Genomic DNA, 22,289 nt, shown 5'->3' with positions numbered 1-22,289 from the left:
ACTCACACTAAAATTAACACCAGGAAAGGTTGAAAAAGAAAAAGATTGTTGCGGTGGGTTTAAGTGTTTATTTATCTTATTTTAGTCATGTCTGTGATGTTGTGGATGTTTTCTATTAGATTTCCAGTTATGCTTTTGATTTTTTTTTTTTTTTTTTTGTGGTTTTGAGTCCTGTATATCAATGTCTTGCATATTAATAGACCAGCTTTGTCTACTAAAGAAAGAAAACCCTGTAAGCCAGATTTTTCAATGAGTCACATGCTAATTTTAAATGAAAAAAGAAGGGGGCTGTACATATCCAATAGCACGTTTCTTGTGCTTATTTCTAGCAACCTGATTTAAATCCAGGTTTCCTTAAACTAGATAGAAGAACAGTGTTTCACCAACTGGATCGGCGCTTTACATCCCATCACAGCCTAGTAAATGTCTGAATACAGATTGAGACAAATACACAAAGACTGATTCTTTTCATCCCGTCCAAAACCGACTCCTTTCCTTTTGATTAGACGACTTTTTCCAATCACTCCTCCTCCTTCTGGCCTCTGTCTCTTTTTCTTCCGCCGGTCATGGATCAACGGTACCTCCCTGGTTCCCAGCCCCCACAGAGAGTCGACACACTCAACCAATACACACATTTAAAAAAGACGCATCTACAAAAGTGCACCTACACAAAAAAATTAATTGGTGCACAAATTCTTAAAAGTGGACACACGGAAATGAAAGGGATTGGACTCAAAACAAACACACTCATTCAGAAAGAACACACAACCCGAGGGGAGTATAAAAAGACAAAAATGCTACTGAGTTTGAAACCACCAAACAAAGCACAGTTGACGCTAATAACACACATCAAACAGGAGGTTTCACTGTGGGTTTTTTGTTTAAAATGTGTGTGACAGTTGTGCGTCTCCCCACAAAACATGCAGATTCATCTGTTGCAGCATTTGTGTCTTGAGTTTTTATAAGTTTACATAGGCAGCTCAAGTTTCCTGTGTGTGCATGTATGTATGTTTGTCTGCATGCATGTTGTTCAGAGTGTGTATGTGTGTGTTTGTGTGCATGTTTGTGTGCGTCTGGCCGAGTCCCAGCCTTGTGGAATACTTCTGGACAGCAGAAGTTGTTTCCTGATTGCTCGTCTCCTCGGTAGAAAAGTAGCTGCATTGTTTTAGTTAATTCTTCCATCAACCGTAACCAATACACACACACACACACTGACTCAGAAGGTTACTGTTTAACCTCCACAGAACATGGAACAGAAGCTGGACTTGATTGCCGAGTTGTGGCATGTGTGTGTGTGCTTGTGTGTCTGTCCTCATGTGGTCCAAATCTAATGAGACAAAGATCCCCGGTCCGAATGGAAAGAACCGATCGGCCGAGGAAAGTCTGCTGTGTCTGAACGGGCGTGTGGAAAAGTGATGGAGGAGGAAAAAAGGTGCATCGGAGGTCGTCGATACACTCCCCTGTTGTGTGCAAGTGTACCTGAGATGCAGATCTTCAGAGTACTTCAGACAGGCGTAGATGAACTCTTTGAGCTGACAGTAGACTTTTGGCACAAACTCGGAGAAGGGGAGCTTCTTGGGGAAGGGAAGCTGGAGGAAATAGAGCAAAAAATAAAAGGATTAAGTGAGATTTTACTCAGATTTTACATCATACAGACACACAAGCTCAAGGTAGCCTCCTCCCCTCTTTCTTTATTTGCTTGTTTAATGCACCCTGATCCTACTCTCCCTTGTTTACTCTGTCGCTCTATACCTTTTCCAGTTCAGGGTCCTGCAGGGGAAACTGGGAAGTGTAGTGTCTGTACTCCTGCTCTGTTGAGACTGGGATTGGACTGTAGTTGTCTTGGTCCAACACCTGCCTGTAGTCAATAAATCACAGATAAGTGATGACAGAGGACACAAAAGAAGTCAACAGGAACGACTGATGCCACCTGTATACACACAATGTATATATATATATATACATAGTGTATATATATACACACAATCATCCCATTGGGGGTCATTCTAATGCTTGAGGTTTTCTTACCACCCTCCCCTCTTTCACCACCCCCCACTTCTTGTTGGCGCTCCAGAGTTCGGACGTTCCAACGTTCCATGGAGAGGCCGTGAACCGGAGAGCGCTCTCTCTCCAACAATACAACACAACATTCCTGTGGCTTCCCCAGTGTGTGTGTGTGTGTGTGTGTGTGTGTGTGTGTGTGTTTGTGTGAAAGAAAGAAAGAGAGAGAGAGAGAGAGAGAGAGAGAGAGAGAGAGAGAGAGAGAGAGAGAGAGAGAGAGAAGGTAAGGAGAGAGGGAGTGCGAGTGTTTGTTTGTCCGATCTCGCTGCTGCTAAGTCCCACTGGTATCATTGGACAAAAGCGATGGTGAAACAATGGCATGTAAGCCCAAAAAACACACGCTTACACACACACACACACACACACACACACTTATACACACACACACACACACACACACACACAGTCTTGTAAGGGTACTACCCATTCTGAAGGGCAGAGAATGTTCCGGACGTTTGCTTTAAAACACTTCCTCTCTCTCGCTGGTCATAAAACTTCAAAACCAGGACGAGGACATTTCCCACAAAACCAGCACTGGTGTGTAACTGTGTAAGAGTGTGTAGCGGTCACACAAACTTGGTGTGCCCTCATGACCTTAACGACTACAGAGGCGAAGGTCAGTGCAGCACGCACTCAGAAACAAATGACCTCAGCTACTGAAAAACAGAATCGGTCGTCTCCTGTCGATCGGTACCTGAAGGTGATGTTCCATTTTTTGAGCAGGATTTCTCCATACTGGTCCCTCATCTCCAGCAGCATGTCGAACAGCTGTGACACTGGGAAACCATAGCCCTGCAGGAGAGGACAGGAGAGCAGAGCGAGCAGTCAGTGTCCAGCTGCACCTGAACAAAAAATTGGATGAACAAGGAGGCCGAGCTGAGGGGAACAAAACTCTGTCCATCGCTACCTTTAAAAAAGCTAAACTTAAGATTGCGTATGGTTTTAAAGTTAAACTAAAATGGGTCTCTAATAAAAAATATGTCAAAAAGAGGCTGAATAAAATGGGTAAATAGTAAAATATGGATTCAAAATAGTCTCAGGTGGATAAAATACCAGAAACATTTCAGACACAATAGAAAATGCAGTAAATTCTTAAATGGGGATGATTATTTTTCTTTAAAACACTTAAGGCGTTGATTTAACTTGATGTTTGTTGAAGCCATAGCTCATACTGAGCTCATACTCATATTGACATTTTCTCATCGCTGATGGAAAGAAAATATGAAAAAATGTCTTTTAAAATGAGAGGAGAGAGGAAAAGAGGGTGAATTCATCCGTTCAGCGGCACCTCATCACCTCACGTGAACGACTCTTGGGCATCGCACCGTCCATTCATCACTTCCTCCTCCCTCGTTCTCTCTCACTCATCTCCGAACATTTCCCCCAACCCACATCCTCCTCTATCTCCCCCCTTCATCCTGCCATTGTCTCATCCATCACACTCAATCCATCCAGGTTGGCTCATACTTGAAGTAAAGGATAAATATACAAATTAAGAAAGAAAGTCTTTCTTTAGAGATTGGCATCGGCTCATTTTTGTAACAACAAAACATGCTTTGAACAAGTTTAATGGCCTCCTGGGTTATGTAGCTTACTTGGCATGTGCTGAAATACCTGAACAAAAAGCAAAAAAATATCAAAATGGAAATAAAAAGGCTAGAGTAAATCAAACACACATACCTGCAGAGTATCAGCGAACAGGACAATGAGGTTCTTCAGATCCAGCACAAGGTTGGGGTCATCACAGTACGACTGAGGAGTGAGTCAGACAGTGAGTGTGTGATTGTTGACACAGCTGACAGCAATTTGTGCATTTTATTTATTTTATTGAGTGCGTGTGATTTGTCTTTTACCGAGTGTGTTCTTAGGGCGGCAACAATTTTGGACAGCGCCAACTCCCAAAGCTCCTCCACGTACGCTCTGTTGACCAAACCCTGCGTGGTGTGAAGAACATGGTCCTCCACAACGAAGAACCTGGACGGATGGAAAAGGTTGAGAAATACATTGTATGATTAGAGTTAGACAAGAGGATCGATACCATCCCTGCATATATTGCTTAAATATGAAACTAGAGAAAGGAGGCAGTTAGCTTAGCTTAGCATAAAGACTGGAAATAGAGGGAAACAGCCACCCTGACTCTGTCCAATAGTAAACACACAAATATACACATAATATGTGTAGTTTACAACAATACAAGTGAACTTACTACCTCTCAAAACCTGTAAACATTGTGAGCATCCATTAAAACCAGGCATTATCAATATCAGATGAAGTATAATTCTTCAGCTGCACAGTCTGTTTTCATCCTCGTGTTCCTAGAAGTGTCTCATTGGTTTGCTTTAGTGAAATCTGACATCTTTTCCAGAGAAGCCACCATGTTTATACTGTTCGAAAATCATTTGCAAGTACCAATGACAGCCCTGCAAATGGCGCGTTCACTGAATCGGGCGTAAAGAGCTGCTCATGTCTCGGCAGTGAACCGCACTCGTCAATCATACGTTGCACTGCTTTCTTGAAATGATGCCTGTGTGAAATGGATCAAATCGGCTGCAAAGCTACTTTGGGTTTTGTCCTCTGACAACATGTCTCAGTCAAATCAGTTGCCCGCCGAGCCTTGCCAGACCACAATGAGCCACACTGTGGTCGGGTTTGTGGCCCGGCTGTGCATGGCGAACCCTCTCTTTGTCATTACTGAGGAGTTTAAATATGTTGGGAGTGAATTTTCAATTGATCTCTTCAACTTTTTCCACAATTTGATCTTTTGAGAATCTCTGAAAGCTTTATTTGTTCTGTAAGAACAGCGCCCTCCTCCTGTTTTGTGCCAATCAAACCATGGGAAAAGGGAGTGAAATGCCTGATGGATGCTTTCAGAGGCTGACAGTCATCTGGTCTCAAAATTAGTGATGAGTCTGTTTTAATATTTTTAGGGCTGCGTTATTTTCATCAGTTGATCAGTTAATCATTTCAAAAAAAAGCAAAAATTCCCATTAGACTCTGGCATTTTTCGGGAATCATGTGGGTCACATGAGATTCCCCAGGGATGGGAATCAGTTTCACTACTCATCACTTGACTGGGATGGGAAGGGAATAAAAGACAACAGGAGCAGGTGGGACCAAGAATAATCAGGAATCACAATCATCAAGTTTTGAATGAAGGATTAAATGTTATTTTATTGTGTGGGTAAAGATGCACAGTGCAGCCAAATAATGAAGGAGTCGGAGGATATGGGATAGACGGCTTTACAGAATCTGACAGACTCAGGCCAAAAAACACAACATGGCTATTCTTCTGGGATTGGGACGGGACAGGATTATTTCTGTGGAAGTGGGATGGGACCACTCCCATTTCACCCTCTAATTCCCATCACATGTTCCCAGATCCCAAAATGACGTCTTTAAATTACTTATTTTGTCTGACCAAGAGTCAATTTACGATTATATGAAACAGCAAATCCTCACATTTGAGAAGGCGGAACCAGCAAATGTTTCCTTCAAAGTTACTGAAACTGTTTTTAATTGGTTAATTTCAGTTTCTTTTATACTGTCCATTTTCTCTTCCTCAGGTTTCACCAGATTTCTTTTGATCTTGTTTGCACTTAAAAATGTAAGGTCTTCGAAGCGTGATTGACATGTTTGTGGACTAAGGTAGAAGGACATTAATTAAACCTTGGTCATTTGTATTTTGTTGTAGATAACTGCAGGTTTTTGGGAGATTGTTACTGTTAAACACAAGACAAAACTTTCTCAGATTATCAGACAAGGTCAGTAAGATAACAGGTTCAGTCCAAACGCCACTGAGTCAGGTCAGTTACTAGTCCTTTCAGCTGTTACCATCAGGCCGGTATTATGGAGCCCCCTTAACCAGGAAAAGGGCAAATAAACATCTTTTGTTCCCTCAGCTCTGAATATTTTAAATAAGATGTCATGACATAACCTTTTATTTTTACTTTTTACTCTTAGCATGAAGACTTTTTCAATTATTGTTGGATAACATGTCTTTGTATTGATTTTGATGCCTGACACTGTCTGGCTTATCAGATAGCCGTCATAATCTTGAGTAAATCTCCAACCTTTATGAATAGATTGATAAATCTAAACAAGACGCACAAGGCAATTTAATCAATACAATGTCTAGTTGTCATGGAGAATTCAAGTTACTGAGAGAGTGTTTCTCTTCTGAGAAAAGAGTGGAAGAACGAATGATGAGATGACGAAATGCTAAGAGAAATGGTAGAGAAACGGCAACTGGTGAGAGACATGGGATGGCACTTTCCAACACTTTAGATGGGAATAACAGACCTGAGTGTGAGTGTGTGTGTGTGTGTGTGTGTGTGTGTGTGTGTGTGTGTGTGTGTGTTACTGTCCAGCCTTAGCTGTGTTTATAGAAGCGTCTACTCCAGCCCAGACAGACACAAGGAATAACAGCAATAAGCCAACCACCATCACACACACTCTATCAATCGTCACCGCCGAGTATGTGAATACAGTGGAGAGAATTTAGATGGAGTGATGGATGAGAGGAAAAGTTAAAAAAAAAAAAAAAAAAAAAAGGAGGGGAGGGGAGGGGAGGCAGAGGGGGAAGGAGAGATGAAAAGAAGTCAAATGGTCAGAATGGTCAGTCAAAATGAAATGAAATGAGGTGTCACTAAACGCTGAGTGTTTGCTTTTGCTCGAAGCTTCTCCTTCTCACTCGAGCTTCTGCCAAGTTACACAGAAAGTTTACAATGGGTGGATGGATGAGTGGAGAGGTGGCTAAAGGGATGTAAGGATGGGGTAGATTAGACAATGAGAGGGAGGGAAAGGTGGATGGGTGATGGATGAATTAAAGAAAGACAGGGATAACAGACTGTAAGTGGATGGATGAAGGGGGAAACAAATGCATTATTCAGATATGAACGGATAAACAAATCAAACCACTCACTGGTACAATCAGATGGGCTGAACCTCTTAACAGAGGCGTCATGATCACAGATGTTTGAGGATAAACATCCATAAATCAGTTTAGAAATCATAGACAAAATGCACTTCTTATAGGTTCAGACTTTGACCTTGACTTCAGACCTTCTCATCATCGGATATAGACTTTATCTTTATCTATCAAAACTACAGTAAAGTGCGAACAGGAGCTGTTTGTATCTGAGAAAATGTCAACAAACAGGCTAAAGGCTAAAACCATGAAGGTGTAGTTCAATACTGAGACATTTAGTGAGTTCATCCTCAGTGATTGTCCATCAATTTTCACCAGATTTGTTGAGAAGATTTTTGATCATACACCATTCAAACTAATTTCTGGACCTCCTGCCTTTACAACTCTCTATTTTTCAATAAGAAAATAGTACAGTACAGACTTACCCAACAATCTGATTGAAGTACCGCCTGTATCCCTCCAAGGTTTCATGCTAGAAATGTAAAAGAAAGGCAGAACGAAGATCGGGGAAAAGGAAGGATGGGAGAAACAGGGAGTGCATCGGCAGCAGAAAAGTATAGAAAGATAAAATCAATCAGCATCAAATAGTTCTTAACTTGCCTTGTACGATAAATTTACAGGATGAACGATATCAAATTCAATTTACCAGAAACATGAATTACTTCAGGAAACGTGTGCAATATGATAAAAACTCCTAAACAAAGTTATAAACTGGCTTTTTCCAGATAATAAACTAATTTAAGTATTATAAAGTCCAGTATTCCTCATGATAACAGTGGTTGACATGGATTAAGGAGTGTGGGTGTGCAGGGGATGAAGGGCAGAGTAAGGAGTTAGGAGTGTGTAGATATAAACGTGCAAACACAAACAAACACACAGAGTGATGGTGCAGGGTCATACCATGTTAGAGTGGGGCTGCAGTACGAGGCGAGCCTGTTTCCTCCTCTGCTTTCTGTAGTAGTTCTCAAACACATCACGCAAGCCCTAAAACACAAGTTGGAGGTGAGAAAAGGTGGATGGTACAGAGTTTAAATCCAGTTTTAAGTGATGAAACAAAGCTGGAAAAATTAAACAGATTTTGTGTCAGAATATTGTTGCTGTTAAACTTTATTTCCCATATTTCCATGTACTTCATGTTCAGCTGATTTTACACTCCTTCAACTAAAACTGAAAGACTTAAACTGTTAAGCTGCACTTCACATCACTGATGGTAGCGAGGTTCACTGCCAAATGTTTACAGTCGTTTGAGGCTGTTACTGATTTTAGCAGAGGATGAATTTAATGAGGTACAAAACCAAAGGTTACGACCGCTGAATGATGGGAAAGTTAAGATAAGGTCATGTGAGTCAGAGAAAGAGTGTGTGTGTGCTCAGTTTTTGGTTGGCGTCACTGGTCAGACATCAAAACTAAAACCCACACACACACAGAAAAACCAGAATCAGCTTCTTAACTTGACCACCTTTGTATCTTTTCCTTCCATTACACATAAGACTTGTGGTCTATCTAAGGCCAGGACCAGGACCCAGAGTCCTCAGTGAGCTCAGAGATAAAAGCCCAGGATTGGACTGATAACATGAACATATCCCTCTTATATCCAGACCACCACACACGTATCTACACTGCTGACCTTTGGGCTCTGTTAATGACATTAAACCTACGTTCTGTGAAATACACCAGGGTTTTACCAACTCTGACATTTACAAAGACTCTTAGCCCTGATAAAAAAAAGAGAAAATACGACACACTGCACTTGTCCTCCAGTGCTGCTCATAGAAAAGCCCTGAACTCCAAATATGTTGCCTACTGATCAATTTTAACTTGTGTTCTGTAGCTGCTCAATAGAGACTTTCATTCAATTTTCAAACACTTTAGTGTCTTTACGTTGCTTCTGTCTGGTCCTCTTTGCAAACTCTACCTTAACACAGCACAGTGTGTTAAAAATAAAAATCTAGAGGGGAGTTTTGTATCAAAGCTCAACTATACTCTTTAATTTTTTTTAATTGCTCCCTTGGCTGAACAATGTCCATTGAAAACGGAAAGTTGCAAACAGAACAATAAAGTGGATGGTAAAAATACGAATCTCAGTGGTGGAGATCTAGATAGTGTTTGGAACGACGTTTAGTTTGATGTCGTGAGGTGACAAAACAGTGTTCTTTAATTCTTTAATTCCCAGTTTGACCCTCAGCTGAACAATGTGTATTCAACAAACGAGCTGCATCAAACGGCCATGAACTCTTTATTGCAGAGTGCTCGCCCTCCCTGAGAGCGTTTCACAGAGGTGAAACACAGGACTGAGTGCGCATATGTGTATACAAGACCTCTGCAACGACACATAACGGTGGAGGCAAAGAGATACGAGCAGAGAGAGAAATACAGACCAAGCAGAGACACAGAGTAAGAAACTGCCTCTTACTCTGAAAAGATAGAAGCGTCCAAGATAGAAAAGAAACAGACACTAAGAAAGAAAACTAGAAGGTAAAGACAGCCTGAAGGCCTTGTCACATCAAAACGTGGCACGCCTTCAAGTCTTTGGCTACTGTAGCTGGCTAACTAAAGATATTTCTGGTCCTGAAGCTCTACCACAGCCGGTTCTGGACATATTTTAGGATGTCAGGACAGTTTGAGGTCCTGCTGGGGATGCAAACGCTGCATCTGAGGAGGCAGAGGACCAACTACTGCCCTCTGACATTGGTTGGTTGATGCCTTAATTCACAGTGCAATTCACACTGAGGATGAACTCCATCCACTTTTCTGCCACCTAATATTCATGTTCTGTGCAAAAGCACTTGTTTTTGTCAAAATGTATTGACGCACAAAATATTCTGACAAAAAAATAAAGTGGTCACAACGTATCTGAGTTTCTTTCTCTTTTCTCAGAGTTGTTGTTTCCCTACAGATGTTTTCAGAAGTGTTCCTGTGATGGGATCACACCAGCCGCCACACCTGTCAACATACTGACACTCAGGCAACTATACATCTGTCAAGTTTCGTGACTGCATGTTGCAAGGTTGTGATGCTATTACGGTGACAAAATCTGCCTACAGATATATAAACACCTAACAAAAAGAACTGCCTCCAGGACCACATTTAGCCATGATGACACATACACAGACTGACAAGGTGAAAACAATACCAGCCCCACAAGCTTCATAACGGCAGGTTAGCAAGCTAATTAACTTTGTCACTCATGGGACATTCAAGGACCAATGTGTAGGATTTAGTGACCTCTAGTGGTGAGAACGCAGATTGCAACCAATTGAATACCCGTTCTCTCACCCATTCCTTTCCAAACATGTCGGAGAATCTATGGTGGACGTCAACTGCCGCATCGACTAGTCTGTCAAGTGAAGACGTTTGTTTATATAGCTATAATTAGATTGAGTTGTTAGTCTGACATGTACTCCCTCATTTCTTCCTCTTCTTCATTTTCTTTGTCTTCCGTATAAAAGGCTACAGCGTCAACGTAAAATTAAACAAAAAGCGTTCAGTTTGTCAGTTCTGGGCTCCAAACATGGCAGACTCCATTGAAAAGGACCCACTCCTTTCGTAGATATAAATGGCCCATTTTAAGCAAACAAAAACATACTTACAGTATGCATATCATATTCCATTTCTGCCTGTAGATTCATGTAAATGTTACACACTGGTCCTTTAAGTACAATAAGCTACAACAGCCTCGTCCATGTTGGACTCTATTGGCTATTTGTTATTTCAGAGGTTACAGCGGATTGCTATCTGTCAGTTTGCATGGTTGTTAAAGTTGAACCACATGTAAAACTTGTGCAGGTTTGTATTGCTCCACAAGAAGAACCACTGAAGGCAATGAAATAAATAGATTTAGCTGCAGAAGATGTTCATTTTAAGTTTAAGGACTCGGGTCAAATTAGTCCTGTTCTGGTGGATTCAAGAACTCCCAGGTTAACCAGTCTGATGAATCGGCTGCTGCTGCCTCCCCCTTCTTCCCTCCCCTCTCTCTCTCCTCCCTCCTCCTCAGCATGTTAGGCTTCGGGCCTGTGTTTACACTCATAACAACACATCAACGTGCAGTACGTGTGTGAGAGTAACAAAGAGGTATTGTCCGGGAGCCCTGACGCCGCTCGACTACGGCTGGAAAATCATGGACTTTAAACATGGAAAAGAGAAGGAGAGATGGGGAGGCAGAGAGGAGAGAGTGGATGGAGGAGGAGAAAGAGGGGGTGAGGGGTGGTGGGGGGAGAGAAAGCGGAGGTCTTGATTGCAAATGTGATTCCACATCCAGGGTTTACTAGAAAAATAAATGAAGCTGTTACGAGCGCGTGCCAGTGTGAGTACAAGTCATTCTCGACATTTAACAATCAGACTGTGTCGAACCATGATTTTCCAGTCAACCCCCACCCTCCCCCACCTCTACTCACCCCCTACTACCCCCACCCTCCCCCATCCAGTACAGCAAACAGTGCTGGACATTCTGTTTTTTGTTTTTTTTGTTTTTTTTTATTTTCTTCAGTGTCGAGTGACCTCAGAGGTGAAGAGGTCAGACCTTTCAACACCTTACAGACAGAACACACTCCTCCACCTCTCATCCCCCCCCCTGTTGTGTTTTCACCCTCATCTTCCTGTTTTTGCCCCTTTAACCTCCCCCTGACCTACCTTATCACTCCGAGGCCGGTTCACTCTCTCCTCTCGTTTTCCTCTAACCTTTACCCTCCATCCTCTCTCCTCTCTTCATCACCTGCTCTTTATTCACCTTGTTATTCTTCTTCACCATCTAAACCTGTTTATTTCACCATCTTTCCATCATTTCAACAAGTCTATCCTTTATTATTCAGCTAAGAAGTTTTCCTGAGGCTGACTACATGTCCATGACAGTAGATCTAATATCAAATTATTTTTGGTTGAAATACAGTCCAAACATATCTTTAACGTGGACAGGTGCTGTCAAAGGCTTCTGAGACTTGTACTCATTGAACAGCTGGCAGCAGAGCAAAGATATTCCTTCTAACCAATCAGCGAAGGCCACGACTCTCGTTTTCAAGATGTGGCAGTGTTGTGTCCCGTGTTGTTTGAATAGATATGAGTAATTTTTACCGTTTTTCTTGTGATGAGAAAGCGAAGAGGAAATGGCTGCAGCTCTTAAACGAATGAAGAAAAACACCAGCGGGTGCAAATGTTAGCTAAGTTAGCTGGCTAACGTTAGCACCTGCTGGTAAAAGCAAGTACCCCTGACATAAGCTATGGGTTTTATATGGTGTTTCTTTCTGTGAGCCCTCATCTTCATGTTTTGGTTGTCAGTCCTTTTCTGCGCTACCCCAAAAATAGCTAGCTAAGGCCTGTTTTTACCTTAGCCTGGGCAACGATAGTCAGCTAAGAACAGCTTTATTCGCCTTAGCTGGGCGGCACAGAAAGGACTGACAACTCAAATATGAGGATGTGGACTCAAAGAAAGAAACACCCAATAAAACCCATTCTGAGGTACCCGCTGCTTTTAGCAGATCTGTTCAAACAACATGGCACACAACACTGCAACATCTTGTAAACAAGAGAACTTTGGAGGATGTAGCTATAGCTGGCTAGCAAGATTTCAATCTCAACATCCATCATAGATGATTCTTGGTTTTCAGAGAGGGTATAGGCAACATGAAGACCAATCTTCATCAAATCTATGCCAATCCTTCTTCAGATTCCTCCTAGGTTTATAGATATTATGGCTAAAACACCCTCCTTTCCCAAGTTGCCTGAAAAATCATGGGATCTCTGTTTTTCTCTGAGCCCTCAAAAAGGGGTGTGATATCTTTATAATGTCTAAAAATTAAGATATGCATGGGAGGGGGTATTTAGTTCGCTCTTCAAAACACTGTCAGATATTTTCAAAATGGTGATTCAGCAGGGTCCTATAATAGCTATTTTTGGCATAATAGGAGAGAACAAAAATAATCTTTCTAGTCAAAATAAGAAGATTTGTCACTTGGTCAGCACAGACCAGAGATCCTCCATGATGCAAACTTGAAAGATTCACAGAGATCCATAACACATGGCGCCACTGATAACTCTGAGAAAATTAGGAAACTATTTTTAAAAATAGCCAAAACAAAGTTTCATCTGAAACCAAAGGCTGCCTGAAATTTGTTGTTGTAATTTTTACTTTCTTTCCCAACCTTCACTCCCTCGTTCCCCCACCATGAAATTTTCTCTGTTGTCACTCGTCTAAACCTTCTCTGACCCCTCTCCTCTCGTCTTCCTCCATCCCTCTTTCTTTCTCCTCTATCATTAAACCGTGCTCCCTCCCTTCGCTCTCTCTCCTCATCATCTCGCCCCCCTTTTTACCCTCTCCCTAACCTCCCTCTCCCTTTCTGCTCCCTCCCTCCCTTCATCGCTCTTTTGCCCGTTCACTTTCTCCTTCCTGTCAAAGTTCATGCACTTCCTGAACAGAAACAGCCGACCCTCTGGCTGTGTTGGCCCGGTCACAACCCCTACAAACATGCACACAAACACACACACACACACCCCCCCAAATGTGCAACTAACCCAGTCATGGCCCAGTCAACACCTCCACCCATGTCGCTTTCGCTCTATCTGAGATGAGACACACACACAAACTGCAGCAGCAGCAGCCTGGTTGGAGTGAAGCCAGGCTCGAGCCGGAGGCCTCATCTTACAGCATCGTATATACCTCTCTGTGGTAATTCTCCCTCAGGACTCGGCCACATGTCAATATACTGTACCCCAGCCATTTTTTATTTACCATCAAAGATTCTGATGTTTCTCCTGGAGTAGCCATATACCACTAATGTCACATTCACATGCTCCTCCGATGGACGAATTGGAAAGTCGTTCTTTCAACTTTGGTGCGTTCACGATCTGTGATGTCAAACCTCCTGCTGCTCCTACGATCCTGCTCAACGCTCGATGGCTGCCCACCCTGAGCCTAGTTCTGCTCGAGGTTTTCGCATAGTGCTCGCTCATGATGGGAATTTTTGGGAAACAAAATGGACGCTACAGAGAACATGTGTATATTTTCAACGTACATGACGTTAACAAGTCCGCAAGTTGTGTACCAAAATGTTCATAGACTTTCCAAGTTGTCGTTCCGATTTGAGGGCATTCATGTTAATTTTCATGATCTCATTTTCCAATTTTTCCAACACCACGTGAATGCACCGTAAGTGACTGCAAATAATGAGCAGGACTGCTTTGAGGCATCACTGGATTCACTGTATAGATGATATAAAATGTCTTCATTCATCAGGAGTAAAACTCACTTCACCACAATCACAATATATCAAAATATATATTGATTTCAAATTTGTCTCCATACCCCCCCCCAAAAAAATGGGAAAACTAAACCTGTTGTCTCTGGAAAAAGCAGCTCAATAAAGTTGTTTTGACAAAAACTGGGATCAAAAGCTCTGAATTTAGACTCGGTAAGAACTTATGGACTAATTGATTTGAGGTGCACCAAGTTATTAGAAGATTATAAAAGTGGTTTATAACAGAAGTGGACTGTGATCAGAGGAGAGGGTAAAAACAACAGTGTGGAAAAGATTAATACAGATAAAAGATGAGGAGATAAGAAAGAGATGGAAACCGAGGATGGGATGACCTTACCAGCACAGTGTAGATATGCAGACAGCGGTAAACTGGAGAGAAATCCACCAAGTCCTGAGCTCCTGGGACCTGGAGAGACAAACAATTTAAACAATCAGACTGGATGTACAGTAGACAGGGACCTGTCAGTAAACTAAGGTAACGACGATAGAGATCAGAGCCGTCCTGATGCAGATAATCAGGACACCAAAACATTAAGGAAGCAGCAGCATGTGGAAGTGTTTTGGCTTCAAATTAATTTGAACAAATTGCGGATCATTTCGAATTTGTTCGATCTTGATTTTTTGAACAAGTGACAGCCCTAATCAGAGGCGTGCTATTGGTTGTTGGAGTTAGAGGAAAAAAAAAATCATCGGAACACTTTAACAGTAACTGTTTTTCAGGGTTTTCTAAGCATCACAAAGAAAATGCCAACTGAACTGTAATTGATAGAGAGACATAGAAACACATAGAAAGACAGAGAGAGAGAGACGGGAGGAAGGATCCTGCAGCACTTCATTATTCTGTCTGAAAGTCTTCTGACACTGTCACCAGTCTTTTTCTTTCCATCTATCTCTCCGTCTTAACCATCCCTCATTCCATTCCTTCCTCTTTACCCACATCCTCAGTCTTCCGGAGAACAACACAGTGGCAATTTACCCATTTTAACACACACTCACAGAAACACACAAAGCAAAAAACCATGTGCCCTCTTGCCCTCTGGAAAGTTTGCTTTCTGTAAAAATCATTGGAGGCGCAACACAATGCCAGCTTTGATGTAACCGCACACACTCAAGAGTCCTGAAACAATAAAGACCAAACAAAGAGTCGGACCACTTAAAGACAGAGGTGGAGGGAAAGAAATTCAGAGATGGGTGCATGGTTTAAAGGTTAGATGAAAGCTGGAAATGAATGGATAAGAGACAGACAGAAATGGGCAGATGGAGGAAAAAAGAAAGACTAGGAGGAGGGAAAGAAGTGATGATAGAGGCAGCTGAAAAATGTGGAAAAAGCTGAAGAAGATGAGGAGGAAAACCAGGAAAAATAAGCAAAGGAAGGGGGTGAAGAAGTAGTAGAGCAGGTAAGAAAAGGACAAGAAGAGGAAGAACAAAGGGAACAAAGGAAAATACGATACAGAGACACAGGGGGATGACTGTAAATGAAGGGAAGGGGAAGAAAAGGAAAGACATGGCAGGGGCAGGGGGATGGCGTGAGGAGACGGCGACGGTTGGCATCGCCACGGCCATCGGCGCCAATGCGGTCGTAACCCTCGCCGACCGAGGGGTCAGGCCTTTTGTTCGAGCCAAGGTCTTCCCGTGAAGAAGGTTGAGTCAAGTTTACAGGACGTAAATAAGCCAAAGGGACGACAGGGACCTTAAAACAGAATGGCAGCACGGGGGGGTGAGAAGGGTGAGGTGGGGGGTGACAAGTTCAGCTCCATTCTCTTCGACTTCATTGTGCTTTGCTTTCCTTGACTGTGAACAACAAGGGCTGCAAAAAAAGGAACTTTGATCCCCACGAGGGATGACTTGAAGAGGTCAATGTCACAATCCCGCACGTCCAGTGTGTGATAATGACAGAGGTTCAAGTTCAACATGTTACTGACTTTAACAACCTTATGTTCTTCAAAATGATTCAATTGTGTGCTTATCACTTTGCAGAACAATGTGGCTATTTAAAACAAAACAGGTTCAATAATACCGAAGTTTTATTCTGTGACTGTTTTCGTTTATAATTTTCTCTCATTTTCGGGGTATATGTCTGTGGATCAACAGAGAGGTGTCGTGGTCATACCCCACAAAGGACATACGACCTGTTAAAGCACCCTTGAGCAATCCAAAGTGCCAGCTTACTTACTAATTACAGGCTGCTCTGGTTCAGAAGATCTGCTATGATGCAAATTAGTCATTCCTGAGGGTTGATGGGATACCTGACCCTTCCTTCTGGCTTGAAACAGACTTCAGACTGTGTGAAAACTCCAATAAAATTCACTCACTTTAAACTGGGTCTACAAGAGCATAATATTGTTCTTTGTGTAAGTCAGCTAGTTTACGTGGACTACGTGCCGCTATGGGCCTAATATTCACCATGACCTCATTCACCACAAACTGCCCAAACCTCACCTGAGACAACCCAAATGACATGCAACTACTGGACAGAAGAACGCACCATTTAGAGATGATCTCTATGGAAAAGAAATTAAAGGAAAAAATTACCGGAAAAGACTGAGGAAAGGGGTAGACAAGGAGAGACACAATGAATCGAGGGCAAAGAGGGGGCACATGGGAGAGATGAAAGAAAAGACAATAAAGAAAAAGCAACAGGAAGGAAGTAAAGCTGAGGTCACATTAGCAGATATAACAGATCAGGCTTCAAAGCAGATTCATCCATTTGGAGGGGAAACCCAACAAAGGTTTGGTCGGGACAGCTGCGATCAGCAAAGGTTATCTAGCAGTTAAAGTAAGGACTGGTTTGTGGGTTTGTGCTTTCTCAGAACTAGCTCTTAAGACGGAAATTGAACGGTCACACTTAAAGGTGGAGTTCAAAAGGGTAGATAACTTCACATATTTTCAAAAGTCTTTCTAGGAAGATGTTCATATTGTTGCACTCAGTTCTTCTTATTATCCAATTTGCTCTCACATTCTCTATTATTGCTTGGTACAGTGACTTGAACATCAAGGATAAAAATCACCTGAGCCATATTGTGAAGGTGGCGGCCATCTTTAACCAGCGGGTCCTTCGCAAAGCTAGGTTTATTCTAAATCTCTTCCCCCAGTCCAAAGATTCAGAGCACCATCCCGAGTGCAATAGGAGTAAAAACTCCTTTGTTCCTTGTCCAATAAACTTGCTAAATTTGCACAGGTAATTTTATATTTAATTCTTTAGCAACTGGACTCAACTGATAAAATCCTCTCTCACCTCCACACAGCTGACCAGTCATGGCATAAAGTGGGTGTGAACGTCAGAAAGTTACAGAAATGGAGGCACAAAGACACTCTACCTTGATGTCAGAAAGGTATCTGAGGAGGGGGTTTACAACAGACTCCGACACGTGGTTTGGATGGACGAATGCATCCAAATTTGGACAACCCTGGCAGTAAATACGGTGTATGTCAAGAGAGGAAAGGGAGGGACTGTTGGATGGACCGGTGGACAGACACATTGGGATCGTATTCATGTTGGAGATATTATTTTATAGATAATATCCCTTTTGTTTGAGAAACATAAACAGTTCAGAAATCCACCATTTGGCATTGTGTTTGCGTTGTGTTGTTCCTCACCTCATCATCTTCGTCTTCGTCCTCCACATCCAGAATGCCAGAGTCCTGTTCCGACACCGGGCTTCCACCTTGTCCATCACTGTCCATCCCTGTCATTGCCGCTGCCACCAACTTTCTGCCACGTCGGCCAATCAGGGCCCTCGGCTGCATGGAGATAGAGCTGTCCAGTGAGCGCTGTAGCTGGGCCTGAAGCAAGAAAACAGAAATACACATTAGAAAGCCATACAGGTCAAATCTAAACCTTTCTTCTCGGGTTCATTCTCCTTTGTGTAACCTCTTTTGTTTGTCTCCTACATCGGCCACTTCCTACATTTCCCAGAACGCTTTTCAAAAAGGCCAAGGAGAAGGAGGAACTCCTTGCATTTAGTTTTTTGGCTTAACATCAGAGCAAAACACTGGAAGCCCTTTGATTTTTAAGGGTTTGACACCAAAACCAGATGTTTACTGATAACACAAAACACGCCGTCTGCAATCAAAGTTCAGATGCACTTACACATGCGACCCATTTTTGTATAAAGGGGGGCAGAGGAACACAAACAACCTTCAGGCAACTCTCATAAGAAAAAAAAATGTGTTAAACCTCCTGGGCAAGTGAGCAATAATGCCTCACGTTTATCCAACTCCCCTTTTTTTTTCAAGACAGTTTCGGGAAAAGCTTAAGAGATTTCTTACAGTGTAATGAGGTCACTGACCTTTGCCACTCCTTGTCCCAAGAAAACACCCTTGGAAATTACCTATAAAAGTGATTTACCAAAGCGCCACCCTAAGAATACACCAGGGGGAAAATAGCAAGACAGGAAGGGAAGAACAGGAAGGATGAAGAGTCAATGAAACTAAAAACAAAGCAAATAAAATTAGTGCTGAGGACTTGAAAGCAGAGACAGGGACAGCTAACATGTTTAATCTAGATTTCTGCTTGTCAAAACTTTAATTTATGTTCAAATTCATCAGTAACATTTCTGCCAATTTAAGCTAAATACCTGGGTCAAGTGAAGTCCAAAATAAACAAACATCCAGTAAAACTGGTGGAGGCAGAAGGAGACAGAAGGAAATGGAAAGATCCTCCACCGAACAATGCAATGTGCAATGTAATGTCTGATGCAAACTGTGTCCTGTCTGTGTCACTATTTTGGGGAAAGGTATCATGGGAAATGATGCATTTTTCTCCCTCCGCAGCAAGAGTTGGACGAGGAATACTAAAAATAAGAGTAATCAGACAGCAGGAAGTTTTGGTTAGAAATTAATGGAAGCTTGTATCCAAAACAAAATGAAAACAGAGTCACGTTCCGTCTAGAGGCGGCCAAGGTGACCTACCTAGGAAAGCATCGTTTTCTATTGTTGTACACTGCATAGATAACGGACGGGAAGTGTTTTTAGCCTCCATGATGAGTCAGATTCTTTGTTTTGCAGTCTTTTTAACAAACCTGCTAATGTCTGATTACGAATGTGAATATGTCGTGGACATATTCATGAAACGCCATCAACTAATCGAACTCTATTCCCACGCCGAGCCTTCCTCACAACATGGCCACCAACATATTTCTGTGGGAAAACCTTGTTATGGCGGTGAGGGGGGAAACCCTCTCTTTCTGTCATCTTTCCATGCACGCCCAAAAAATATGTGATTGCTGCCGTTTCCTTTGCTCGCCGGCGCCGGCACGTAGCCTACCTCGCGCGCTTAAATCTGTCGATAAGGACGTCAATAAATACGTCAGAGACGTCGAGCGCCTCGATTTCAGCGGTTAATGAGAAAAACTGGTGTTCTTAAGGAGGGTGGATATGCACAAACCCGGAAGAACACAATATCAGAGATGTTGGAAGAATACAATGCCATCTTTGATCTAATGCCCACAAACATGCACTCGCACACACACATAGACGACTAATGAGTCATATAAGACAATAAGTACAAACAAAATCAGTGGAAAGTCTCATTCCTCTGCATAGGAGGTTAGGAGGAAGTGAACTCGGGGGGACAAAGAAATGTGCCAAACTGTGCCCTCTCTTTTGAGGAAAAAGGAACAGGTAACAAACAATCTCTAAAAATATTCTCACCATCGAGTGTTTTCACCGCGACTTTCCATCAAACTCTTCAGAAATAGCTGGAGTAAAAGGCAAAAATACTGAGTATACAGTCCTTTTCTTTGCTGGCATTTTCTTTCTTTCCACACACAAATTAACATAACTGCACCTCAAAAGACAGAAACCCCATGAAAAGACAGAGAAAATGGCACAGAAAAGCATCGTTCCTACAATATGTGACGACGCTGCCGTCAGCACCTACGTCAAATGATGGCTCTTTAGCACTCTTCAACAGGTGTATGTGCGTTTTGAGGCATAATTTATGCACTCGCACTCCTAACCATCACACAATACCAAGTTTAGTTGCAAAAAGAAACCCTTTTTAACCCCATCTTTTGTCCTCAGAGGTGGCATTCCCCCCCGCCACACTTGAAGCTCAAGTGCGGGCATGTGCGTCATCTCTTGCGCAAAAAAATCGGCATAAGAAAAGAGGGAGAGTAAAGGAGGGAAATGGGGGAATATAAGATGAAAGAAGAAGAAGAAAAGGTGGAGAAGGAGACGAGAGCAGGAGGATCACATGGAGGAAAACGACCCGTGAGGAAGCTGCTGAGAACAAGCTGCTGAGAACAAGCTGCTGGGGATGAGGGACCAGAATCAGAGCCACACTATAATCAATTTAGTATAAAAAATGACTCTAAATATTTTTAAAATCATCCAACATTAGACTGCGGCAACACCACAAGGCGATCTTGAGTTAAATAATTTCCGTGTGGCTTCGCTGAGAAACTTCAAGGCGACTTTTTTCTCCCCTCTCTGTGCATTTGCGGCGTGAGCGTGGAAAATGACAAAAATTGCAAGTGAAAGAGTAAAGTTGCAGTGATCTCTTTGTTGACAAGTGGTTTAAACTGACTTGTTTATTGTGGCACCGTCACATTTGTGACCATGTAGACTTATTGAAGGACTTTTTGGGAAACACACATGCAATTCATATCACTTTACATGCAAAAGTAATTACTGCCGAAAGTGCATTTCAAATCGTTTCCCAAAAACAACGTGTCACTAATTAAAAAAAGAATTTTAAAAATGTGTTAATGACTAGATCTGAAGAAACCGAGGCATCTCTAACAGCTTGTGTCTGTCTGACCAAGTGACAAAACATTAACCAGCTGAATCTGTTGTATCAAAGAAGACGATACGTGCCAAACTTCATGCAGTTCTTTCATGATTTTAATGCTTGTGTAACAGGCTCCTCATTAGCTCTTCTTAAAGACACCAAAAATCTACAAATGCAAAGTTGTGACTGGTTAAGTTTGTTTTATACTTCTGTGCAGGATCAAAGATCTGTGACAGCAGACAACAGTTAAATATAAAGCTAGTTTGAATATAAAAATTTGCCTGAAGACTGGAAAGTGTGTCAAAATGTAACAAAACCTGCTTATCGTCGCCTCTGAAGTGTAAAAACAATGGCTTTCAGTCTTACAGGGATTTATGTGTCGACCAGACTGAGTTATGGTGGTATTGGTGAAGACAGGTTTGGCAGGCTTCTGTCTGTGATGCTCAGAGAGTAAGACTGGATAGAAAAACCTCAGTCCTTCTTTTGAGTTTTGGCTCAAAATGCGTCCGTAGCATCCAGTACTGAAAACCGTCAAGTACCGAAAGCTGGCGTTGAATTTCTTGGTCGGATTTTAAGTCTTATTTAATCATTCGTTGACCAGATGTTTCCTGATCTTGCTCAAGAAATCTGGGACTTTTAAATCTTGCACAGACGCTTTGTGTTACGACACTGAACACTGTTGCGTTCGGTTAATTTAAAAAGGAGGTTTGTAGTCGAGTAAGCACTGAAAAAAAATTGTGTTTTGGTGCGAATACCAAGGGACAAGCATGGTATTCGCACTGCTATTAAAAACCCCTGTACAGATGTGTTATGTTGCAAAAAATAAAACTCAATTTGGCGCTCCGCATAGAAAAATACTCCATATTAAATGACTCGAATCAGGATCAGGATTGGGGGTAAAAACCTGACGGGGGACATCGCTACTATAGATCACTTTTTGGCAGGCAGACCCCAAGCTAGAAATAATGGTGTCCGATGGCAGTGAACTGTGGGGCGTTATTCGGCAGACAGCACACACACACCACTGTCACAGCGACCCATGACGGTCTATTTTCGTTTTCCCCCCGTGATGGTTCAATACACCGACCCAGCGTGTGCCCTCCGCCACCCTCGCTGCACGCGCACGCATGTGTGTGTTCAGTAACTAGATACAGGTAATCAATCTTCTTCCACTTCACAGGCCCAACAATCTGTTTCCCATTAGTGTGTGTGTGTGTGTGTGTGTGTGTGTGCGACTGAGTGTGTGTCTGAGTGTGTTGAAACTACCGAATACACAGCAGAAGCTCTGGACTCGTCCTTCGCTGAGCGTTAATGAAAGAAA

The 22,289-nt window shown here is 42.3% G+C and overlaps 1 protein-coding gene across 2 annotated transcripts in view; it reads right to left on the bottom strand.

Moving 5' to 3' along the window:
• exoc6b (exocyst complex component 6B) overlaps nucleotides 1-22,289 on the bottom strand; it is an 88,217-nt gene that overhangs the window by 50,705 nt on the left and 15,223 nt on the right. For both annotated transcript variants that reach the window (XM_018689344.2, XM_018689345.2), the window contains exons 7-15: nucleotides 17,833-18,018; nucleotides 14,573-14,641; nucleotides 7,889-7,972; nucleotides 7,414-7,460; nucleotides 3,915-4,035; nucleotides 3,742-3,813; nucleotides 2,756-2,853; nucleotides 1,753-1,858; nucleotides 1,480-1,589 (exon numbers count right to left, since the gene is read on the bottom strand). In XM_018689344.2, coding sequence (XP_018544860.1) covers nucleotides 1,480-1,589; nucleotides 1,753-1,858; nucleotides 2,756-2,853; nucleotides 3,742-3,813; nucleotides 3,915-4,035; nucleotides 7,414-7,460; nucleotides 7,889-7,972; nucleotides 14,573-14,641; nucleotides 17,833-18,018 — 893 coding nt within the window. The remainder of the gene's footprint in view (nucleotides 1-1,479; nucleotides 1,590-1,752; nucleotides 1,859-2,755; nucleotides 2,854-3,741; nucleotides 3,814-3,914; nucleotides 4,036-7,413; nucleotides 7,461-7,888; nucleotides 7,973-14,572; nucleotides 14,642-17,832; nucleotides 18,019-22,289) is intronic.

The sequence above is a fragment of the Lates calcarifer genome, linkage group LG14, assembly GCF_001640805.2.
Source record: "Lates calcarifer isolate ASB-BC8 linkage group LG14, TLL_Latcal_v3, whole genome shotgun sequence".
Classification (NCBI taxonomy): domain Eukaryota; kingdom Metazoa; phylum Chordata; class Actinopteri; family Centropomidae; genus Lates; species Lates calcarifer.
Note: the sequence above shows the minus strand (reverse complement) of the source record. Positions and strands in the feature narration are given on the sequence as shown.